This window comes from Parasteatoda tepidariorum, chromosome 8 (assembly GCF_982258835.1).
Source record: "Parasteatoda tepidariorum strain Cologne lab strain chromosome 8, Ptep-v5.0, whole genome shotgun sequence".
NCBI classification, from domain to species: domain Eukaryota; kingdom Metazoa; phylum Arthropoda; class Arachnida; order Araneae; family Theridiidae; genus Parasteatoda; species Parasteatoda tepidariorum.
Window position 1 is genome coordinate 106,480,920 of NC_141762.1, and position 22,506 is coordinate 106,503,425.

A 22,506-nucleotide genomic window follows, 5' to 3' on the forward strand; every position below is an offset into this window, starting at 1 on the left:
TCTATTATCCCCAGACATATGATAGTTACTATCTCTCAGTATCCTTGAGGCAAGATTTGTTTGAATGTTCTTAGTTTTCCTGATTAGAAATACGTTGACACAATTTTTTGCCCTGATATTCCTAGTATCTACGTGTGTTCAGAACTTTATTTTGACCGAGAATCAGCCGTTGTGTAAAATTTTTACCCTATTTTATTTTTCTGACCGGGTTCTTGAGTTTAAGTCTTGTTCTGTTTAAGTTGAAAGTTCAGAAATTCATATTTCCCTTGTGAGTACAAAAGTCAAAGCAGTAAAGTAACTATGATATTCATTTAGTTTCTGTTTTGTTCTAAGGATGATGGAACAAATATTTCCTTGCTCACTGGTCTGTAAACAGTGCAAATTTCACTGCATTTTTCTTTAGTTAATAAAAGCGTTTTTACTATCATTTTCCTTTATTAACATGTGTGTAAAGAAAGATATTTGTTTGTTTAAATAATGAAGTGTGACATTTATTTTGATTAGTACTTTATTTTTTTCAACAAAAGTTTGCTGTTTTGCAGATTTGCTCATCTGGTGATGAAACTTTGATTGGAATTCCGAAACGAGGTAACAGCATTTTCAAAGTTAAATTATTTTGTTATTTTTGTTTTCTAATTTTGTGTTTTGTTATTGAAATTGTTTGTTATGGTGTGATTTTCAGGCTTATAAATATTATAAATGTTTGTTCATAACTAATAAATGTACTAATTTTGGCAGAATAATGCATTGTATATAATAAGATAATATGCCTATTACAATTTACCATTTTAATTATACCAGGTGGGCGTGTGCCTCTTTAACAAACGTTAAGACGCAGGTGTCAGGGAATGGCCGCAAATGAAATTCATTTATATGTTGCTAAAAACGTTAGGATATTTATTGGAAATATAATATCTTTGAGTCTTAAACGTTGAATATTTAAAAGGTCACTACAAATTTTAGGATTGGAAATGTCATAAATGTTTGCTCATAAGTAATAAATGTACTAATTTTGATAGGATAATGCATTGTATAATAAGCTTAATAAGAAAATATGCCTGTTACAATTTCCCATTTTCTTTATACCCGGAGGCCTCATTAACAAACATTAAGACATGATAAACGCAGAGGTGTCAGGGAATGGTCCCAAATAAAATGTATTAATACGCTGCTAGAAACCTTAGGATATTTATTGGAAATGTAATACTTGTGAATCTTAGATGTTGAATATTTATTGCTTAACCATTTGAATATTTCTACCATTCTTTTTGCAATAAATTTAATAAATCATGATATTTACTTCTCTGATAATTAGTATATAAATTCTTATAATATATTCGCAGAAATGAATAAATATAAGATATTTATTTATATTTTGTTTTCTTTGGAGCAGTTACAGAAATTTTATGTTCCCTGGAAAAAAAATTTGGGTACAAATCACTAGTTTCAGTAGTTCTTCTACTGGGAACTGTGTCTTTATGATCTGTCCACTGCGGGCGTGTAACCACTTTAAAATGTAAAATATAAGCTTAATCTCTGTGTAATCTCATATGTCAACAACTTCATTGAACTAAAAATTTAAATATATAAGAAAGTCTCTCTTTTTTTTTTTTTTTAAATATATAAACCTAGCAAGAAGTTTTTTTTTTTGCTTTTCGGACCCTAAGCTAGTTCATAGTTTGAATCTAAATTTAGAAAATATTCTTTCTAGTCTTGTCATAAGAGAAACAATAAATAATTGAGCAACAAGATATGTTTCGACTTTTAATTGATATTCTGAATTGTGGTTTCTGCCAAATTATAAATTCTAATTTTTCCTTCAAACCTTTTTTTTTCTTCCTCTTGCAAACGATACAGTGTACAGATGTGATAGAAATCTTAGAATAAAATGAGGATATTTTGGTCTAATCTTTTTAAATACTCATCACAAAAATTTCTTAGCTAAGAAATTTATTAAGTTAATGTAATGTGTGTACTAGTGATTGGTGTAATGTGTATGCATCTTGCATATAATTTGTTTTATAGATATGTATTGTATTATAATTTAGCAATATGATTTTTTATTTTTTTTTAAATCACGTACTGTATTTTTATTACGTATCATTATTTGTATTAAATTGGCTTGGAAAGAAAATCTGATTTCTGTAATGTTTTACTTCATATGATTTTATATAAAAAGTTGCGAAGCTAAATTTATCAAGCAATAATTTGATAATTCTAAAGAGCAATTTTTTTTAATAATTGCAACGAAAATAGGATTGAAAATGATAGAATGTGAAACATCCCACAGGTGAATATAAAAATGTGTTTTTTTCAAGTGGGCTTAATCTGAAAAAAACCCGCTGATTTTTCTCTTCTGGGTTCCTCTTAGTGAACCCTGACTGGTAATAAACATATTTCCATTATAGCCATTTTGTTCTATATTGCTTAAAATACAAGTGCTTTTGAAGTTTATTAAATGTGTAGTTTGCATTATTCATCGATAATGAATAAAGGGTTGTTCTACCTGGAGTAACTTAGAATAAATGTTTTCTCTTTTCAGTAATGTTTTTTTTTTTTTTTTAATCTTATCTAATTTACTCTTCATTAGATATCTGAATAACAAATTGCCTCACTGTCTTTTAAAATCCATCAGAATGTTGAACATGAATAATAATAATTGTAATTTTAAAATTATTAACTGTTTAACTATAATATTGATTTTAAATAATATAAAGTGTTATAAATATTTTATCATATGCTTTGGTTAGTAAATAGAAAAAAATATCTAATTGACTTGTAAAAAAGAATTTTTGTCTACTATGGATGGATTTTGAGTACACAATTTGAGCACCAACTATGGAATTGGAGCACACTCTGTGGATTGTGAACAGTATTTCTACATAGCTAATATTAAATAAATAAATTCCACTATCATTATGTTTTTGATGTTGATAACTCTAAGTTAAAATAATTGTCTTACTTACTTAATACTTAATTACTTAAAATACTTACTAAATAATTACTTATTTCATTGTCTTAAAATAATTGTCTTACTGTCTTAAAATAATTGTCAGCTACTTTTTTATTAAGCTTTTTACAATTATTAAGCTGTTTATTATCCATAATTAATAAATGATTGCGTAGTAATTGAGAATATTGTAGTGTGCTCTTTGGGTAAAAAAACGTACATTTTTCTTGTAAATGTAGATTAAAATTTCAACTTTGTATGGTTGCATCTAGCGAAATTCTCTTTTGTTTAACTGGAGAATTTTTTTCTTTCTAGAACAAACACCTGAAGAGATAGAACGCACAAAGCAGTTTGCTGTTGAAGTAATTGAATTACTAAAGCATACACCTTGTTGTACAATGGCATTTAATAAGTTTATTCCTGCATACCATCACCATTTTGGAAAACAGTGCCGTGTAGCTGACTATGGTTTCACAAAACTCATCGAATTGTTTGAAGCTATACCTCATATTTTAGATGTAAGACTTCGTTTGATCTTCCTTAATCACCAAAACAAGAACTTTTATTAATCCGTACATATCTGGAATTGGTTGAGAATTTTTTTAAATACAGTCAAACCTCGTTAGCGTGAAATCCGGCTGGACTATCATTATTATTTCATATCAACTAAATTTCGTCTTATCTGATACATTATGAAAACAAAGTAATACGTACTACAATCAAATCCCGCTATAGTGAACACCTTTTATAGTGAACTCCCCGATATAGGCCTTGCTACACACATGTAATGTTATTTTTTATGGTTATTGTGAACCGAAAAAAGAGAGGAAGCTCTATATTATGAACTTTTTTCTGTCTTCAACTGATTTATTTTCTTCATTTTTTGTGATAATTTTAAAATTTCTACTTCATACTAAATACATATACCAATTTTTAAAACAATCTATATCATGGAATGTAGGAATAAGCATATTTTCTTGTTTGCTTCATTATTGAATTGGTTCAGCATTCAAAGAAGCCGCAATCTTCCAGTATCTGAAAAAATGCTTCAAGTCAAAGCCAATGAATTTGCTAAGCAATTTGGTGCAACTACTTTTATGTGCTTCAATGGCTGATTAGACAGGTTTTAAAAGCGGAATAACACAAATTCGTGAAAAATTATTGGAGAATCGGGAAGTGTTTCCGTAACTGATGTTGAGGATTGTTCATCAGCTAAGGATTACTCTTTTCTTTTTTTTTTTTTTGTACGCAAGACGAAAAGAAATAAAAAATTAAAGTTAATACATTTTTTTTACTACATTTTATGTTTCAGTTATTTTTGTATTTCATTTTATTGATCATTTATTTAAATAATGTGTAATAAAAAGGTGGAATTTAAAACCATTAGTCAAAATTGTTCGTATATAGTGAATGTATATAGTGAATGTATATAGTGAAGTCTCGGTTATAGGGAGCCGAAATTTCGGTCCCTTGGAGGTTCGTTATAGCAGGGTTTGACTGTATTAATTTATGTTATGTGATACATTAATGTATACAAACAATACTGTTATGAACCAAACAAATTGAAATAAGCTTAAAAGTTTTAACTATATTTACTTGCCCATCTACTACTTCTAACAAAAGAAGAAAATAGAAATAACCTTCCTCAAAATTAATGATGGTGATTTTATTCACATGCTTATTATCTGTGCTGTGTCCAGTTTCCTTTTATGCTAAGCAATAATCAGAAATTTCATGTTAAACATGTAGAATACAACAACAACTGATTGCTGACTCACGGGCCGAAACGTGTTTCATGCAAAGCAGTTTTGCGTTAATGAGGTTCAACTGCATACAAAAAAATCTTTCAAGAAGGCTTAATTTAAATGTATAAAATTCTATTTTCTCTAAAAGTCTGTTATAAATTCTGAAGGATATTTTTTGTTCAGTTTTGATTAAATTTGTACCGATAAATTGATATCTACTAAAAAAAAAAATTCTGCTCTGATGCATTTATATTTCTTACAGTTATAAAATTACTTGAAAATATATTAATATTCAAAAATATTTCCAACGAAAAAGTTTTTTTAACATTTATTTGAAAATATAGCTCTTTCAAAAATATTTACTTTTTAAGAAAGCAGTATGCTGTTGAGTTTTTATTTGAGATATGTAGCTCAGCTCAAACTGCATGCAAAAAATTAAACTTAGTTTGAAATGTTATTTTTAACAAAGTGAAAATAGTTCAAATAGTGTGTTTCAGAAAATGACAACATTTGATTCCATTTTTTCAAACTATTGTTAAGACTTGTTCATGGTGCATAGCGTTTTCAAAAAGTGCTTAAAGGTGCTTATTTTTGTTTTTTAAAGGCCCTTAAAGGTGCTTTATTTATTGGGTGTTTTTAAAAAGTGCTTAATTTTCCCTTTTCGAAAATGAGCCATGTCAATTTTCATCACATATTACCAGCTGGGTTCAATGGGAATATTGCACTCTCATGCGCATCTCTGCTGCATTTTGCAAAATATTCTTAATTTCAGGCTTCACTTTCCACTCTCTGAAATCGAATTGAAAAATCTCAATCTTTTTATGGTGGCTAATATAATCAAGAAAAGAGTTTTTTTCTCAGAAACTAGTTGTTTTATTATGATCATGTAAAGTCTTTGAAAATTATTTTGCATTTTGTTCATGTAAATAGTGCTTAAAAATATTTTTTGAGTGCTTAAAAGGTGCTTATTTTTTGCTGAAAGATTTGGCTACACACCCCGTAGTTATTTTTTAGAAATTTAACGAAAATGTAGGAGCAAGAGTATTTAGAAATTTTAATGTATTTAAAAAGAAATCAAATGTATTTAACAAGCGTTAGATGATGCTAAACTTAAATAAAAAATGTAAAAAGCATGTCCTGGATTGTCGTTTTTTCTCTCTCTTTTTTTTAAAAAAATAGATAAATAAATAAAAGAATTTATAACTACATGGAAAAGATTGTTAAATAATTTTCTAATCTTTGTCTTTAATAGGTTACCGGAATGGGGGAGGATAAAGTCTTGTGCTTGGTGCCTAAGGAGCAGCACAAAATCCTTACCCAACGCCTGGTTTCAGTCCTGAAGTCGCAACCAAATGAAGTGATTGACATTCACCAGATAAGTTCTTGTTATGCGCAATTGCACGGGCACTCTCTGAGACCCACCGACTTTGGCTTTAATGACTTACAAGATTTAGTCGAGCACATGGATGCACTGAAAGTAATTTTAATTTTTGTTTATATTTTGAGTTATGCAACAATTTCTGGCAATTAGAAACTCTGGGAGACAATACTTTGTGGTTGGAATTCATTGGGATTTAACTGATTCTTAACAGAGAATTGAAAAAACTTTTTTTTTGCCTTTAGAATATTTGTGTTGTGTCTGCCACTACGAAAATACAATTCCAATTCACTAGTATATAAGACATGTTAACTCGATTCTATAATGGGGTACCTTACCATAGATGGAAGTTGACATTGTCGATAGCTACCATCCCCACATTAGTGACCCGGATGTGATGTAAACACACCTACCTTGAAAGAAAATCCCACTTCGATTTAGAAACACCTACTTAGATAGATGAACCATATTGAACAGTTAACTTGCTATCTGTGACTGCGACATTATCCACCTCCTCGCGTTGTTGCTACTCAGTCTCGATCGCACTCGACGTTGACTTGTATGCACTCAATTGCTAATGGCAGCATAAGAGTGACCTCGACGGTGAACTTAATACAGCTCCAGAGGCTTATCACAAAACAGCAATGTATGAAATAGTGGTATCTCTTCATCGAATTCTGTCACAGATATAAATCTGGGGAGGGTGGAGTACTATCGTACGTCTACCACTACAAAAATACAATTCCAATTCACTAGTATATAGGACATGTTAACTCGATTTTGTGTTTTGGTACCTTTTCCTAGATGAAAGTTGACATTGTCGATAGCTACCGTCCCAACATATTACATTCCATAAACTGTAACAGGTTGCCAGGAACAGGGAAAACCTTGAAAATTAAGGTAATTTGAAAATCACCTAAAATAACAGGGAAATGCAGGAATTTTTGAGTTTTTCCTTACAAACTTGGGAAAATACAGGGATCTGTGTTTTTCATTGTCGTCTTTTAAAAAATGGCAACCAAACTCAGAGAAATCTATGGGATATTTAAGGAAGATATTTCAGCTATACTAAACTGTTTTATTTACTATAGCTTTATTTAAGTATGTGCAGGTGTTTCTTTTTTACTAGTTTTTCCAACAATTAAAACTGGTATAGTTAGTCTGATATAGCTCATATAAGAGCACAGTAGCTCTTTCCTCTTAATACATTGTGTATAATATGTATAGGGAAAACGTGGGGACTTTTTTTTTCAGATTTGAGTGGCAACCCTGGTTAATTTTAATATAAAATTGCGTAAAATTTTCGTAACAACTTAAGAATATCGTTGAACACCATATTAGCTGGTTTGCATATTAATTTTGGAAAACTATTATTATTCTTGAAACAGTTTTTTGCATAGTTTGGCAAATAGTTTTTTCTTTCTTTCTTCTATTTGCTTATAAGACTGTTTAAGACATTGTGAATCCTTGACCCTCAGGTTGCATACTTTTATTTTGATCAAAGTGGGTTAAAAAATTTTATTAAATATTTTTCATTATCATCATACAGAGTTGCCACTCCACAGGGAAAACCTGGAAAATACAGAGAATTTAAAAAGCACCTAAAATAACAGGGAAAATGTCGGGAATTTTGATTTTTTTCTTTACTAACTGGGAAAATACAGGGGATTTTGTTTCTTATTTTTGCTTTTAAAAAAATTGTGACCACTGAAAGCATAATCTATGGGATATTTAACCATGATATTTCAGCTATACTAAACTATTTCATTTACTATAGCATTATTTAAGTATGTTCAGCTGTTTTTCCAGCAATTAAAACAAATAAATATAGTTAGCCCAATATAGCTCACACAAGAGCAGAGTAATTGTTATTTCCTCTTAATATATTGTGTGTAATATGTACAGGGAAAACACAGGGAATTTTTTTCCAGATTTGAGTAGCAACCCTGTCATCATAGTTGGCCAGACAGCCTAATGTGAGCCGATGCCTTCCTCTGAAGATTTCTCCGTAACGACTTTCTATCTATCTTTGGTCTCGAATTCTTTTCAATAATTGCAAGAAAAGGCCAGACTAGCCTGGTCGGTAGCAGGGCTAAAGAGAATACAAGGGCTAGTTCACTCCGCTCTTAGAGCTGAAGCTCCTCATGACGTCACTGTGTCTACAGATCTCGGAGATCGCAAGCAAAGATATGATAACTTTGCATCTTTCTCTTGTGAAAATAAGTTATACTTTTTCTGGTTATTAGCCTTCAAACTTTACGTAATTAACACATTATTTCCGTTCATAAACATAGTTAAAAAAAAACTTTCTTGGTTATTATATTAAAAAAATACCATTTTAAACTTATAAAAATATTTTGCTAGTTGGTGAAAATGACACGATAAATATTTTATTTTAAAAAGTTCAGTTTTAACTTTAACTATTAAGAAAAATGAAGGCATATATCGACACTTTTTTTATCTACATATTCTTTTATAAAGATAAGTTAAGTTAAATTTAGAATCCCTGATTTTAAAATATGTCGTTAATAGCAATTTGTTCATACTTAATCATTAGGAAACATCAACCTTAAACGCTAATTACTGAAACAAAATAATAATTTAGGTTCATAATGACATCAGAAATTTTACAATTGTTTATAGACATTTAAATTTACGATGATATAATATATAGATATTTAAATTGAAGAGAATATAATTTTTTAAAAAAATCATAAATATTTAGAATAACTACATTAAAAAATATGTTATGAAATTAGGAGAATTTCAACTATATACTATATATTTTATACTTTTTACTTACATTTTAATTTTCTTTGACTTTATCTATTTTTTAATTCTTTTCACCTGCCTTTCTTTATGAAGTAGCGAGGCGGTTTCTATTTAGATAATGAATTTTTATAAAAGTTCTTTACGACAGAATAAACGTATTGCGGTTTTATATTAAATGTGTCATTTCGGAATCCATTCTTTACATAGTTGTTCATTTACTTTAGGGAACACGCGAAAAATTATACTTTTTCCTTTTGTTTTTATATCAGAACTTTTGCAAGTTGCAATCGCGCAAACTGGCATTTCGATAATAGTTTTAAATTCTTGTAAATTCACTGCAAAAACTGAGGAAAGTCATTATAGAAAATAACAAATGTCTTAGAATATCTCGCAAAAAGAAATGATCCAATATTAGTTAGAGCTAGTAATGCTAAACGCTCCGTTCTTGAAGTAAAAGTGCGAGCTTTGCGCCAAAGTGACGTCACTGGAGTGACGTCGGAGGATCGGCGCGGCAAGAGATACTTCAAAGGAGTGAACTAGCCCTTCTATTCTCTTTAGCCCTGGGTCGGTAGGGCACTGGGCCCATGTCCTGGAATTCGTGGATTCGATCCCCGCTGGCGGAAGACTCCCTGTGTAGTAAATGATGACTGATGCACGTTAAATCTGTTGTCTCAAGGTTCCCATAACGAATGAATACCATTGGGGGCCCTGATACAGGAGTTTCCTTGTCTTTTGGTTTAGAATTACAAGGCTACAGAGTTTAACATTAGTAGTCGTAAACCCGAAAATGTAGTCATCTGAACCGAGGCCTTTCCCGTTTTCTTGTTCTTAAACACAAAATCCAAATTTTTTTTTTTCAAATTGTTCACCAATCGTCAAAGCATAAATGTATTTCTGTTTTCTAAATCATTTATTGTGAGTGTCAATTGTGCAACTAGAAAATGAACTGTATTTTTAAAAAAAAAACATTTCAGAAGTATAGAAGCAGATGTTATGTTAGGTATCTTATGCATTACGCAGAGTGCAAGAGAATTTTCTCTAAAATTAAAAAAGTTCCCTCCGAATTTTACTCATCACTTTTTGAGGAAAAGCTTGAAGCCTTGCTTTTGATTAAAAGTAATTTCTTTAGCAACTGTTATAAACAGATTTTTGATAAAAATTTCCTATGCGAAGCCAAATCAGCTATTTATGTTCGAAATATAAATATATAAAAATTCTGTAAAATAAAGCTAATTTTTTTAAATTATGAATAATGGTTTTTAAAAAATCTTCTTTAGAATAATATTTATCTACCTATTTTTTACTTTGCTAAATATAAGTGCTTGTATTTCCAATTTTGAATTTTTCTTTTTGACTAACATGATTATGCCGGGTGTATCAAAACTGTACACATAGCCCAAGAATTGTTGCTGGTAAAATCTTCTTTATTTTATTTCTCAAACGTTGACAGATATGTGAATGGGAAAAAATATTAGGTGAAAATATTTCTAACTTTAAACAAATAGTGTTTTCCCCTCTGCTGTGTCACAACTTGGAGAAAGTGGGTGTTTCATTATTCTGCTCTAGGTAGATGGATGTATAGTTTGTTAAGTGCATTTTTTGTCTCCATATTTAAAGTAAAATAATGCTTAATTTTAATGTTTTAGATAGTGATTGGGTATGTCAGGACTTACGTGACCTTGGTGGATGAGAAAGTGATCCATCAAATATCACTTAATATCCGGCGTTTATTGATGGAGCAACTGGAAAGTAAAATGACCATCAATGAATTTTGTGAGAAGTATGAAATGCGATATGGTCACAAGATAACCCCTTCCTTACATTTCAAAGATATGGAAGAATTCATTGAGGTGAGTTATATTGACTTTTTTTAAAATCACTTTCCAACATAAAGTAAAGAATTCTTGAATATTTAAACCAGAATACATAAATGATGCTGAATAAATGCATGCCTGCCAAGTCTCGTCTTTTTTAACGAAGACTCCTGTATTTTACTAATTTCTGTTTACTTGTATATTCTCAAATTTCTCCCTACTTGTTGAGGAAACTTACGAAGAAAAAAACTTATGATAAAATATCCCCTGATGACAAAAATACTTCTCTTATTCCTCAACAGATGGTGTTATTGCCAGTTATGCAGTATGTTGAGCGTTAATAGTTTAAGTTGAGCCGTGATGGCCCAGGGGATAGAGCGCTCGCCTTCCAACGAAATGATCCCAGGTTCGAATTCCAGCAATGAATGGCCAATGCGAATTTTATTACGAATTTTAATACGAATTTTATTTTTCTGCTGTTGTCAAGGGTTCTGAAGACATCCATAAAATATTAGTATTTCAATTGAAATAAATACTTTCTATTGAGAAATTTTATTTTTCTGCTGTTGTCAGGGGTTCTGAAGACATCCATAAAATATTAGTATTTCAATTGAAATAAATACTTTCTATTGAGAAATTTTTAAACTATTCTATGTATTGACAAATGAAATTTTTTTAAATGTATAATTATTCCTTTTGAGATTTATCATATGTTTTTATAATGGATTAAAGTTGCAAGTCAGTAAATAAAACAAATTTAATAAAAGAACAAGCGTTCAACTAAATGGTTTTTTCTTTAATTTGATGAATGGTTCCTATATGCAGCATTTTATTTCTTGTATAAAATATAATTTTTCATACAAAAAAAATTTTTTTTGTGTGTTTGTCTTAATGTAATGTAAGCATATTTCACTGAAAATAATACCACATTTTATAAATTTCCTATGCTTGACCTAAAGTGGATTAAAGCATTACTTTTTAGCTAATCATTGTCTTTTTAAAACTTATAAGCAATGCTCTCATTTTTTTTTTCTTGTCATAATGCTGTTTTAATAAAGAATCCAAATTAATAATTTTGTTACATCCATTTTTTATATTAAAATATATTTTTAAAATCTATTCTTTATTGTATACACTGTTTTGATGAAATTAATCCTGAATTTATTTATGTAATTATTTAAATGTTGTCAAGTTATATGGGACTCAAAAAATAAATTCAGATTGAGGAAAGGAACAATTTTCTGCATATATTGTAAATTCTTAATATTTATGCGAATTTCTAAATTTCAATTGCTCTTATTTATATTATAAAAATCTGTAATTGTTTAGAAACTGTGAAATCTCAGAAAATTTGATTTTGCCCAGATAGATCAGAAATTTAACGATCATTCATTATGAGCAATATATATAAATCGACGAATGTTAATCAACATAAAATAATAAATAAAGATAATAGATAAAGGTAAAATCGCTAAAAAAACATAGTATATCAGTGTTTTATTGAACGTGAATTACAATGAAAAATAGTCACACAATTTTACTTTTTGTTTTTGATCCGGTATTTGGAACTATAAAATTTTTGCAGGCTTTTCAAACGCCATTATTCCAGAAATAATTTCAAGCAAAATATTATTTAAGATTATTTAATTTTTTTTTTTCAGATTTAGTTTTAATCAGAAAAATTTTAATTGTAAGTCATACGTTTAAAAATTTTATGTTATTTTGAACTATGCAATTCTTAAATGACAAAATTGAAATTTTGGTTTTTTAGACTTCTAAAAAAAATTTTTTTAATTAGTACAGTAAAACCTCACTCGATCTTTACTCATGGTTTCATTCATTAATCATTATACTCATTCATTAAGAACATAACACATAATAAAACAGCGAATGTGGGTCAACATAAAATAGTAAATTAAGACTTGAAAATTATGAAGAAGTAATAGACTGTAAAATGTATAATTGGAATAAAAGCTTTAATTGATAAAAAACATGTGCAAAAATATTTCTGATACAAAAGTATGATGAATAAATACATCTATTTATTTAAATGTTTGGAATTTTATTTGTATACTCTTCTATGTTTATCATAGTAAGCAACCTGATAAGAACATAAAAATAAATATAATGAATTGAATGGTGATTCAAATGAATGATGACAAAAAATATAAGGATATTGCTTTTTAAACCCACTGGAACAAGAAAGCAAGGGGGGGTTGCGGTTGAGGGGGGCTGATTTGGTGGAGTCCGATTTTCTTGCAACTAATTAGAGATCATTGAAAAATCAGAAGTCGTTATGGAGAAATCTTCAGAGGAAGACATTGGACTGTCTGGCTAACTATGATGAGGATGACTCTTTTTTGTTTGGCACAAACAATAAATTTTCAACATTTGTAAAAGGTTGCTGTTCAATGTGAATACAGCTCCTCATTGTCCAATGCCTGGCACTGATTGTGATTCAGTTTTGCCATCTTCATCGGTGTTCCCTTGCTTCTGCAACCATTTCTCGAAACCCATAACACCACTGCAGCTCGAGCGGTACATCAAATGATGCATAAACCTCAAACATGATGTTTGAGGCATTTCCCCCCAACTGTTACAAATCATTGTTTTCTTCATCATTAGCATCACCTACAGCTTTTCTTTTCTAAATTAATTGTATTCAGTATTTTTTTTTTTTGTAATGTCAGTAGAATTTCTTAATTATAAACTACAGTACAGAACCCGTTATCCGGAAATCAGAAAACCGGAAAACCAAAAAACCGGAACGAAATTCGATAAATTTTCTCCCCATTTTTAAAAAAAAAAATTTTTTTCCTCATAAGATTTCACGATTTTTCTTTCTTTTTTTAAAGATGTTTACCTTACCATCATTTTGGAAATAATCATTAGTGTATTACTTCATCGTTTTTCTCTTATTTTTAAGATTATTTCCAATTTTTTTTTTTTTTTAGTTGGGTTTAACAATAAAAAAAACGGCTTTTTGTAGCGATTCAGAAAACCGGAAAAATCAGTTATCCGGAATAGCGATGGTCCCGACCGTTCCGGATAATCGGTTCCCTACTGTACTATTTTTCTACTGTTAAAGAATCTCCTATTTTTGAAAACAATATAAACGGGTATGATGAGCATTGTAAGAATAAATATTAGTGACTGGACCGATAAAATAAGGCGATACCTACGGTAAACCGAAGATACAGGAAAGATGGGACGAGGTTGGACTGTATTATAAAAATAATGAATCATAAACTACTATATTTTGCATGTAAGTGTTTTTTGATAAACTTGTTTTTTAGTTGTGTGCATAATCTTTTTTTCTGAAGCTATGGAGAAATCCAAAAAAAGCAAAATTAAACCTATAGACACTTGAACTATGCCTTTGAGGGTCAAGAATTGAAATCTCTTGGAAAAATGAATTTTTATACAGAGAAATTACATCTTTGTGTCTGATGGCATGTTTTTAAATATCACCTGCACTGCATATTTAGAGATGATTCTGTTTCCGGAAAAAATCCGGATTTTTTGCTAACCACAATCTGGAAGTTTTGGGAAATCCAAGGTCCAGAAGTTTCAAGAAATCAATGATAACATTTATGTATAAGAATTTTTGGATATTTTCTTTAGAAATATTAGAACTAGAATTTATACTTGGCATCTCTTTCATTTGTAAATATTTTTTCTGGTTTAATAATAAATGTGATTTGACATAAAAGTAAACTTATACATAATTATCGTATTAAATTATGCTGCATATAATTTATTTAGAATTTCATGTTTTGAAAATATCAATAATTTAAATTTATATGGAAAGTAATTTTTTGAAATGCGTCAATGATTTTGCTTAAGAAATTTTCAGTAGTTGGGCTCACAATTACCCCTGCATATTTAAGCACATTAAAATTTATCATTCTAAGTCGTTGTGATTGTTTCTCATGACATTACATTCTGATCATTAGATAAAAAAGTTATCAAGATGTTCTGTTTTTTTATTTCCACACATTTTACATTGAACTTTTATTTGGAATAGAATCTTTCTAATCTGCACTGCTCTTACTACTAAAACTGAACTCAGTGGTGTGACAGCCCATAGAGGGCCAAGGACTACTAGGTCCATCTCAGTTTTCTTGACCTTTGAGTCTGGGGCACCAGAGCTAATGTTACGGTTAGGTGGGAACGCAGAACTCCCTGTACTTAGTTCCTATGCATGCTTGGTACTCATTTTAACGTCCTACTGAAATAAAAGACTGAGCCAACCTTGCCCAGTCCGAGGATCGAACCCAGGACCTGTGGCATGAGAGGCACAGCTCTTACAACTCAATATAAAGCGTTTTTAAGAAAGTGCTAAAAGGTGCTTATTTTCAATTTTTGTTTTTTAGAAGCCCTTAAAGGTGCCTTTTTCATTAATTATTTCAAAAATGAGTGCTTAATTTGCCCTATTTGAAATGATTTTTCTTTACCATGTCCATTTTCTCCATGTATTATGCAAAAGCATGCTTTTCTCTTTGTTTTATTCTATGCTTTCACAATTCATTCACATACAATCTATTTCGGCATACTGTCAGTCCATATTGTATGAAAGCACCAATCATTTTACATGCTTCATAAAATACTTAAGTCCGTATGTGCATCTACTGAGCTGGGTTCAGTGAGATTATTGCACTCTCATGTGCTCTCAACTCTGTTGCATTTTGTAACTCAATTTCTGGCTTCATTTTCCACCATCTGATATTAAACCGAAAAATCTATCAATCATTTTATAATGGTTAATATAATCAAGAAAAGAGTTCTTTGTCAGAAACTAGTTATTTTATCATGATCTTGTAAAATCTTTGAAAATTATTATGCATTTTGTTAATGTATATAGTGCTTAAAAATATCTTTGGAGTGCTTAAAAGGTGCTTATTTTTTGTTGAAAGATTTGGCTTTGCACCCTGAACAAGTGTTGAAATTCGTTTTAATTTAGGTGTTTTTTCCTTTCAGGTTAAGGATGGCTATGTTTTATTGACTCCTCTACAAAATCTTGCAAAGAAGATAATACTTCTCTTACAAAAGGAAGGAGGTTGCGTGGAATATGCTCTCTTTCGCAGTATTTATCAGAAGTATTATTACACGAATATCAACACAAAGAATTATGGTTTCACCAATCTGAATTCACTGTTTGAGCACTTTTCAGATTATTTTTCTGTTAGTGGGAAAAAACTAAAAAAGGCTGTATCCTTGAATGTTGAAAGATTAGGTAGGAATATTTTTCATTTGGACAAAACAAAGAAAGGTCAATATATTTTTGTTAGCCCCTTTGTGAGGAAATTTCTCAATCGTGTAAAACAGTGTTCCCCAACCTCTTTATCATGACGGACCTGTCAACGTTTGTTAATTTTACCTCGTCCCGTTGGGGGGGGGGGTGCATTGATTATTTATATTTTAGATTTTTTTGATTTATTAATTTTATTTAAACATGCCTTCAAATTAAATCAAATTACACCAAAAAATAATTATAAAGTAATTTAACATTTTAACTTACTAGAACATTAAATCAATGAGAACCCTGATCTTGTTTCTTTGCAATGAGACGGTTCCATCTGGGTGTAATCGGAGACAATGATACATTACAAACATAAAAAAATTTATGTCACTACCTTCGGGGGCTCCTTTTTTTAAAAAGATGAAGTTTTAATGGAACACAGATATTTTAAATTTAGTTTCAATGAAATGGACGGGCTGGTACCATTTGATCCACAGACCGGAACATTCAACTTCAGTGGTCACTATCAGAGCCTGACTAAGGTAGGAGCATGCGGCCTCCCAAATCGAATAGAAAGTTTATTTTACGTTTCCTCTTATGAACTTTTTTTAAACAAAATATCAATACAATACAGTGTAAAATCCGTCAGTTATATGTTAGCTTCTTCATTAATCTATCGTATGAACACAATTTATGTTTCGTAAATCTGTGGCTCTCTAAGGCTGAATTCAGCTAAATTTCTGATGAACAAATTTGACCAATTAAAAACCTGTATTTGTGATGTGTTAAAGAAAATACAGATTTCTGGTTGGCTTAATTGAGCCATCGTAATTGCGAAAATTAAGCTGGATTCCGCCCTAATGTCAGCAAGGAACACTCAGAAAACTGCATTCAGAATGATGGATATAGAATTGTCAGAAAATTGACAGAACGATATTTCGTCTGATGCCTGAAGGGGGGGGGCTTAATAGCTATTTTATGTTCTAGTCAATTTTCTTGTTATCTATAATGAGGTGAAAAATTTAAATACATCCATAAAGTTCGGTTCTTCATTACTGAAGTAATGAGGGCCACAAAGCAAGTTTTTGCCCCTGGCCCCAATTAAACTTAGTCGGGACCTGGTCACTATATTTTATGTTCAATGTCAAAAGTGCTTGAATACAAGTGTGCTGTAATTTGATTGAATAATTCTTTTTTAAGATGAAAGAACAGTTTTTATATATTTAATTTTGAGACGAGATCATTTTTGTGAAGAGTATTTAAACTAAAAAAAAAAAAAAATAGTAAACCTGCTTGACGTATACAAACTAGTCTTTTAAATTGTCTTTCAAATGTGTTCTTTTCATTATTTCACTTTCATATTTTCCCTTTTATTATCTGATAATTTTGAATATATTCCTGATATATTTTGATGTGACACTTTTGTAAGTTATTTTAATATTACAATTATTTTGTTGGGCATGCCAGTAGTTCTGTTTCTTTAATTGTTTCACTAATTATTATTTATGTGTATTTTAGAAGAGTTATTCATGTTTAATACTTACTGAATGAAACATACTTGTTTAAAATTTCAAAGACACATATTTTAAATAGTTTATAAAAAAAATATTTGTGCCTCTTGAAAAAGGGCTATCAAGAAGCCAACCTTTCATGAAAGATTATGTTGACGAGATTTTACAAACAAAGGAAAAATGCTTTTATTTTTATCGGATCCTGTTCTACGTGTCAAAATAGCATGATTCAAACTTGTTTTATTACCATAAGACACTAGCACTCTTTTAAGAAATATAGTTTACTTTTGTAACATACAGGGTATACGCGCACCTGGAAAGTCATGATTTTCGTTATTGAACAAAATTTGTCATGATTTTAACTATTTTTTAAAAAAAATTCGTGGAAAGTCATGGATTTAGGTCGCTGAAAAATCTAATTTTTAAAATGGAATTTACACCCACATTTCACGGTGTTCCGAATATCTGAACTTGTAACAAAATCTCCACACAGTCATATTTTATTTAAATATAAAATGTTTTTATAGTGTTCTTTAAAAATTATGGTGTTCTTTCAAAAAATGAAAGGAAAAATATCCTTTCTAGAGCGAATTATCTTTTTAACTTCTGTGATTCAGAATTTGTATTATTATTATTATTTTTTTTATCAATTTAAAATTTTAGCTGAAGCAAGCCAGTCATTGGCGATTTTTTTTTAAATTTCAAAATGAGAACAGAAAAATCAGGAGTATTTCTTTCCTTTTCGATAAACAAGGAAAGTATCTTTATAATATAATTCTGCAAAAAAAATTTGAAAAAAAAATCATTTGCTTTTGTATAAATCAGGAGTATTTCTTTCCTTTTCGATGAACAAGAAAAGTATCTTTAGAATATAATTCTGCAGAAAAAATGGGGGGGGGGAAATCATTTGCTTTTGTATTTTTTTTCCAGCTATTTTATTGCTTCAACTCTTTCTTTAGTCTGTTTCTGTTTTTTAAATCTATAAATATGAAGATGCAGAGTATAACAGTTTTGGTTATACCTATCATTTCTATTAATGTTATTATAATGCTTTTTTAAATTCATTGTTGTGTTTTTGTCGGAGAAAATAGTAACTTCGTTAAGTCATGAAAAAATCTTGGAATGAGTCGTGAATTTGAAAATCTAAAATTTAATAGATACCCTGAACTTAGCACCTTCCATCTTTAAATTTAAAAAAACTAATATATATATATATACAAGTTAAATTATTTTAGTATTTTCTGTTGCTAGCTCATTATTAGGTTTAAAGATGCTCTCTAACTGTTATTCCTTGAAAGTTTTTATACATTTCTTCATGTGAAAAAAGTCTATTGAATGTCTAAAATGAAAACATTTTATTTAATTTTCAGGTATCTTGAGTCATCCTTTGCCAGATTTTTTAGCATCTTCCCAGGAAACAGAGCTTATCAAAGGTGAAAATTCAACACATTTTGGAACTCAATTTGTGGAAGGTGAGAATTTTTTCTTTTTATTATATGTACATATATATTGGGAGTACAAGTAAGTTTACTGCCATTTTTTATCAAAAATTGGCAGTTTATTGCGAAAAAACGGTACATTATTTTTTATTCAAAGCATTCTCCATTACTAAACACTAATTTTTCACATCTTTCTGGGAGCATTCAGATACCACGTCGGAAGAGCTCTTCGTCTTTTGAGAATAACCACGAATAGAGCTATTCCTTGGTTTCTTCAAATGATGTAAATTTCTGCTCAGACAGACAATGTGCCATCGACAGAAATAGATTATAATCTATGGTCTGGTGAATACGGCGGTTGAGGTAGGACTTCCCATTGAAGTGTTTCCATATAGCAAAATCAATGTTCAATTTCTCTTGTCTTCAGTTCTTATGGCACACAACTTCCTTGTTTTTGGATCTTTCCCAACGATTTTAAACGATGTGAAATTGCTTGCTAAGTCACTTGTTATGTAAGAGCAAGTTTTTGCGTTTGAGACGAATTTTCTTCCCAGTCCTTGTCTTAGTGCAATTTCAGCCTTCCTCTGTGTTCTTTGTTTTCCACGTCAAACTCACAATTTTTAAACTTCTGAAACGACTCTTGACAACTTCTTTCATTTAAAGCGTCCTCACCATATGCTTCTCCAAGCAATCTATGCACCTTTGCTGCAAATGACGCTTATTTGGCAGAAAACTTGACATTTTTTATAATTTCTAGAGCAAATTATCTTTTAAACTTCTGTGATTTCGAAATTTTTTTATTTTATCAATTTAAAATTTTATCTGAAGCAAGCCAGTCATTGGGGAATTTTTCTTATTCCAAAATGAGAACAGAAAAATCAGGAGTATTTCTTTCCTTTCCAACAAACAAAAGTATCTTAAGAATATAATTTTGCAGAAAAAAGGAACAAAAATTATTTGCTTTTGTTTTTTTTCTCTAGCTTCAACTCTTTCTTTACTCTGTTTTTTAAATTTAAAATCTTAAATATGATGATGCAGAGTATAAAATTTTTGGTTATACCTATCATTTCTATTAATGTTATTATAATGCTTTTTTTAAATTTATTGTTGGGTTTTTGTCGGGAGAAAATAGTTATTTCGTTAAGTCATGGAAAGTTCTTGGAATGAGTCATGTATTTGAAAATCTAAAATGTTTCAAATACCCTGTACTAACTTCCTTTTTTTTTAAAGCCAATGTTAAATCAATCATCAAGTAATCAACTGTATTTTTTTCAGACTCAAATGGTTCATCTGAAGAGAGTCATTTGATCATCAAGCGATCTCCCTCGTGCTCAAATGAAACATCATCCATGTTAAATCTGCATCAATTGAACCTCAAGTCTGGAAATCTTCAAAGAACAGATTTGTTCAGATGTTCAGGAGATATCAGAAGTTCTAAGAGCACTCCGACGCAGGGGAGTAGGAAAAATAGAATTGCTGCCAACTTTTCTATGCCAGCATAACTTTTTATGTCCTTTTTAAAAACCTCAAAATTGTTTGCTATGTTCCTGAAGACTTATTTTTTATTTGAAATGCCACTGTCTTTCATTTAATTATTTTTTTACAGTTCCGCCCACCCCATTGGTTTTTTTTAGCCAGTATTATTATTTATTATTTGAATAACTGTTATTTATTGTTATGCTGCAAGAAAAGATAGTTTTCTTCTGTTTTTGTATATGAAAAAATATGATGTTTTGAATTATGAATGTTGTGTTTTTTTAATGAATTATCAAATCCTATTTAACACAAGGTGGAAAGTTTTTTTTTTCCTTCATGATAATCATCCTTAACATTGAATGCATTCTTTAATTTATGCATGAAACATTTATTCGACTGTATATGTTAAATGTAAATTTAATTATTACAGTCGTGCACCTACCCTAGGGTAAAAAGAGTTTTATTTAAAGATCATATTTTGCCTTTTTACTCAATGTTTACACTATCGGAGTGTAAGGAAAAAAAATAGCAATATATTTTTTTTTCGTTATTTTTTTTTCAGTATGCAAGGTCTATCTGTTGTATTTTTAAGAATGTTCATTCAGTTTATGTTCAGCGCCATATTATGTGTAGAAATGTATGATATTATTTTCATGCTCATTCTAAATTTGTTTTAAAAAGGTAGCAAATGTTTTAATTTAAAGTGATACTTGAATTGAATTGTTGTGGTTGTAAAGTAAATATAATATAAATATTTTATTTTTTTATATTGAAAATAAAATTCTACATTCTGGAGTGTCTTATCTTATATTTGCTCATTGTGGTGGGCAGTTGGTGTGGAGTCTGTAGTGGCTCAGCGATGACTGGTCGATTCAAATTCCGCTCACCTGAAATATTCTTATTTATAGACAGATCGTGAGTTAGAATCTTAAAGATACCAACAAAACCAATACAGGGTTGCCACCCCATAGGGAAAACCTGGAAAACACAGGCATACCTGCCAAGTCTCCTGTTTTTTTACAAAGACTCCCATATTTCAAGACTATCTCCTGTTTACCCGTATATTTGTTGAAGGAAAATTTGGCAATAAAATATCCACTGATAACAAAAATACATCTCTTATTCCTCAACATATGGTGCTATTGCCAGTACTCCAGTATGTTGAGTGTTTTTAGTATAAGTAATTATAAATAATGATTAAAAAATCTTTAGATTAGGATTTATATACATATTTTTTACTTACGTGATAATGTATCAAAACCCCAAAAAAATGTTGCTAGTAAATCTAAAAATCACCTCAAATAACAAGGAATTTTGAATTTTTCTTTAGAAACTGGGAAAATACAGGGAATTTTGTTTCTTATTTTTGTCTTTTAAAAAATGGCAACCACTCAAAGCACAATCTATGGGATATATAAGGATGATATTTCAGCTATATTAAACTATTTCATTTACTAGAGCAATTTTTTAATTTACGATTTTTCTCTTAAGTTTTTTCAGCAATTATAACTATAGTATAGTTAGTTAGTGTATCGCAATATTTGAAAGAAAGATTTTGCGGAGTATACTTGGTGGTGTAAATGAAAACAATAACTGGAGAAGGAGATTTAACTTTGAACTGTACAAGATTTATAAAAGCAACCCGATATTATTAAATACATAAAAATAAATAGAATGAATTTAATCGCCCACGTGATTCGAATGAGTGACGACAACACAATAAAAAAGATACTGCTTTTTAGACCCAGTGGAAAAGAAAGCGGGGAAGGCCGCGGTTGAGATGGGCTGATTCAGTGGAGTCTGATTTTCTAGCAATTAATGAAAAAAATTGGTGGTCAAAGATAAATCGGAAGTCGTCATGGAGAAATCTTCAGAGGAAGGCATTGGCTGTCTGGCCAACTATGATGATAGTTAGCCCAATACAGCTCATACAACAGTGATTGTGTTTTTCCTCTTAATATATTTTGTGTATAATATGTACAGGGAATTTCTTTTTTCCAAATTTGAGTGGCGACCCTGCAACACCACAGCTGAAAACAAAGGAGTTGAAAGATGTTTGTAAGAAACTCCTTTATATTTCAACCTGAAATCAAATAAGTACTGTACACAAAAAAAAGATGTCCTAAATAACTTCTGTTATAATAATTAGATATTTCACGTTCTAAGTGTCAATCTTAAT

General features: G+C 30.0%; 1 protein-coding gene across 8 annotated transcripts in view; it reads left to right on the plus strand.

The window, feature by feature from the left end:
- Window positions 1-21,122, plus strand: part of LOC107446979 (meiosis regulator and mRNA stability factor 1-like protein) — a 91,801-nt gene extending 70,679 nt beyond the window's left edge. For all 8 annotated transcript variants that reach the window (XM_016061771.5, XM_016061772.5, XM_016061770.5 and 5 more), the window contains 7 exons: window positions 543-588; window positions 3,266-3,468; window positions 5,948-6,172; window positions 10,492-10,695; window positions 15,640-15,895; window positions 18,783-18,884; window positions 20,127-21,122. In XM_016061771.5, the coding sequence (XP_015917257.3) occupies window positions 543-588; window positions 3,266-3,468; window positions 5,948-6,172; window positions 10,492-10,695; window positions 15,640-15,895; window positions 18,783-18,884; window positions 20,127-20,353 (1,263 nt within the window). In that variant the 3' untranslated portion in view covers window positions 20,354-21,122. The remainder of the gene's footprint in view (window positions 1-542; window positions 589-3,265; window positions 3,469-5,947; window positions 6,173-10,491; window positions 10,696-15,639; window positions 15,896-18,782; window positions 18,885-20,126) is intronic.
- Window positions 21,123-22,506: the final 1,384 nt, after the last annotated feature.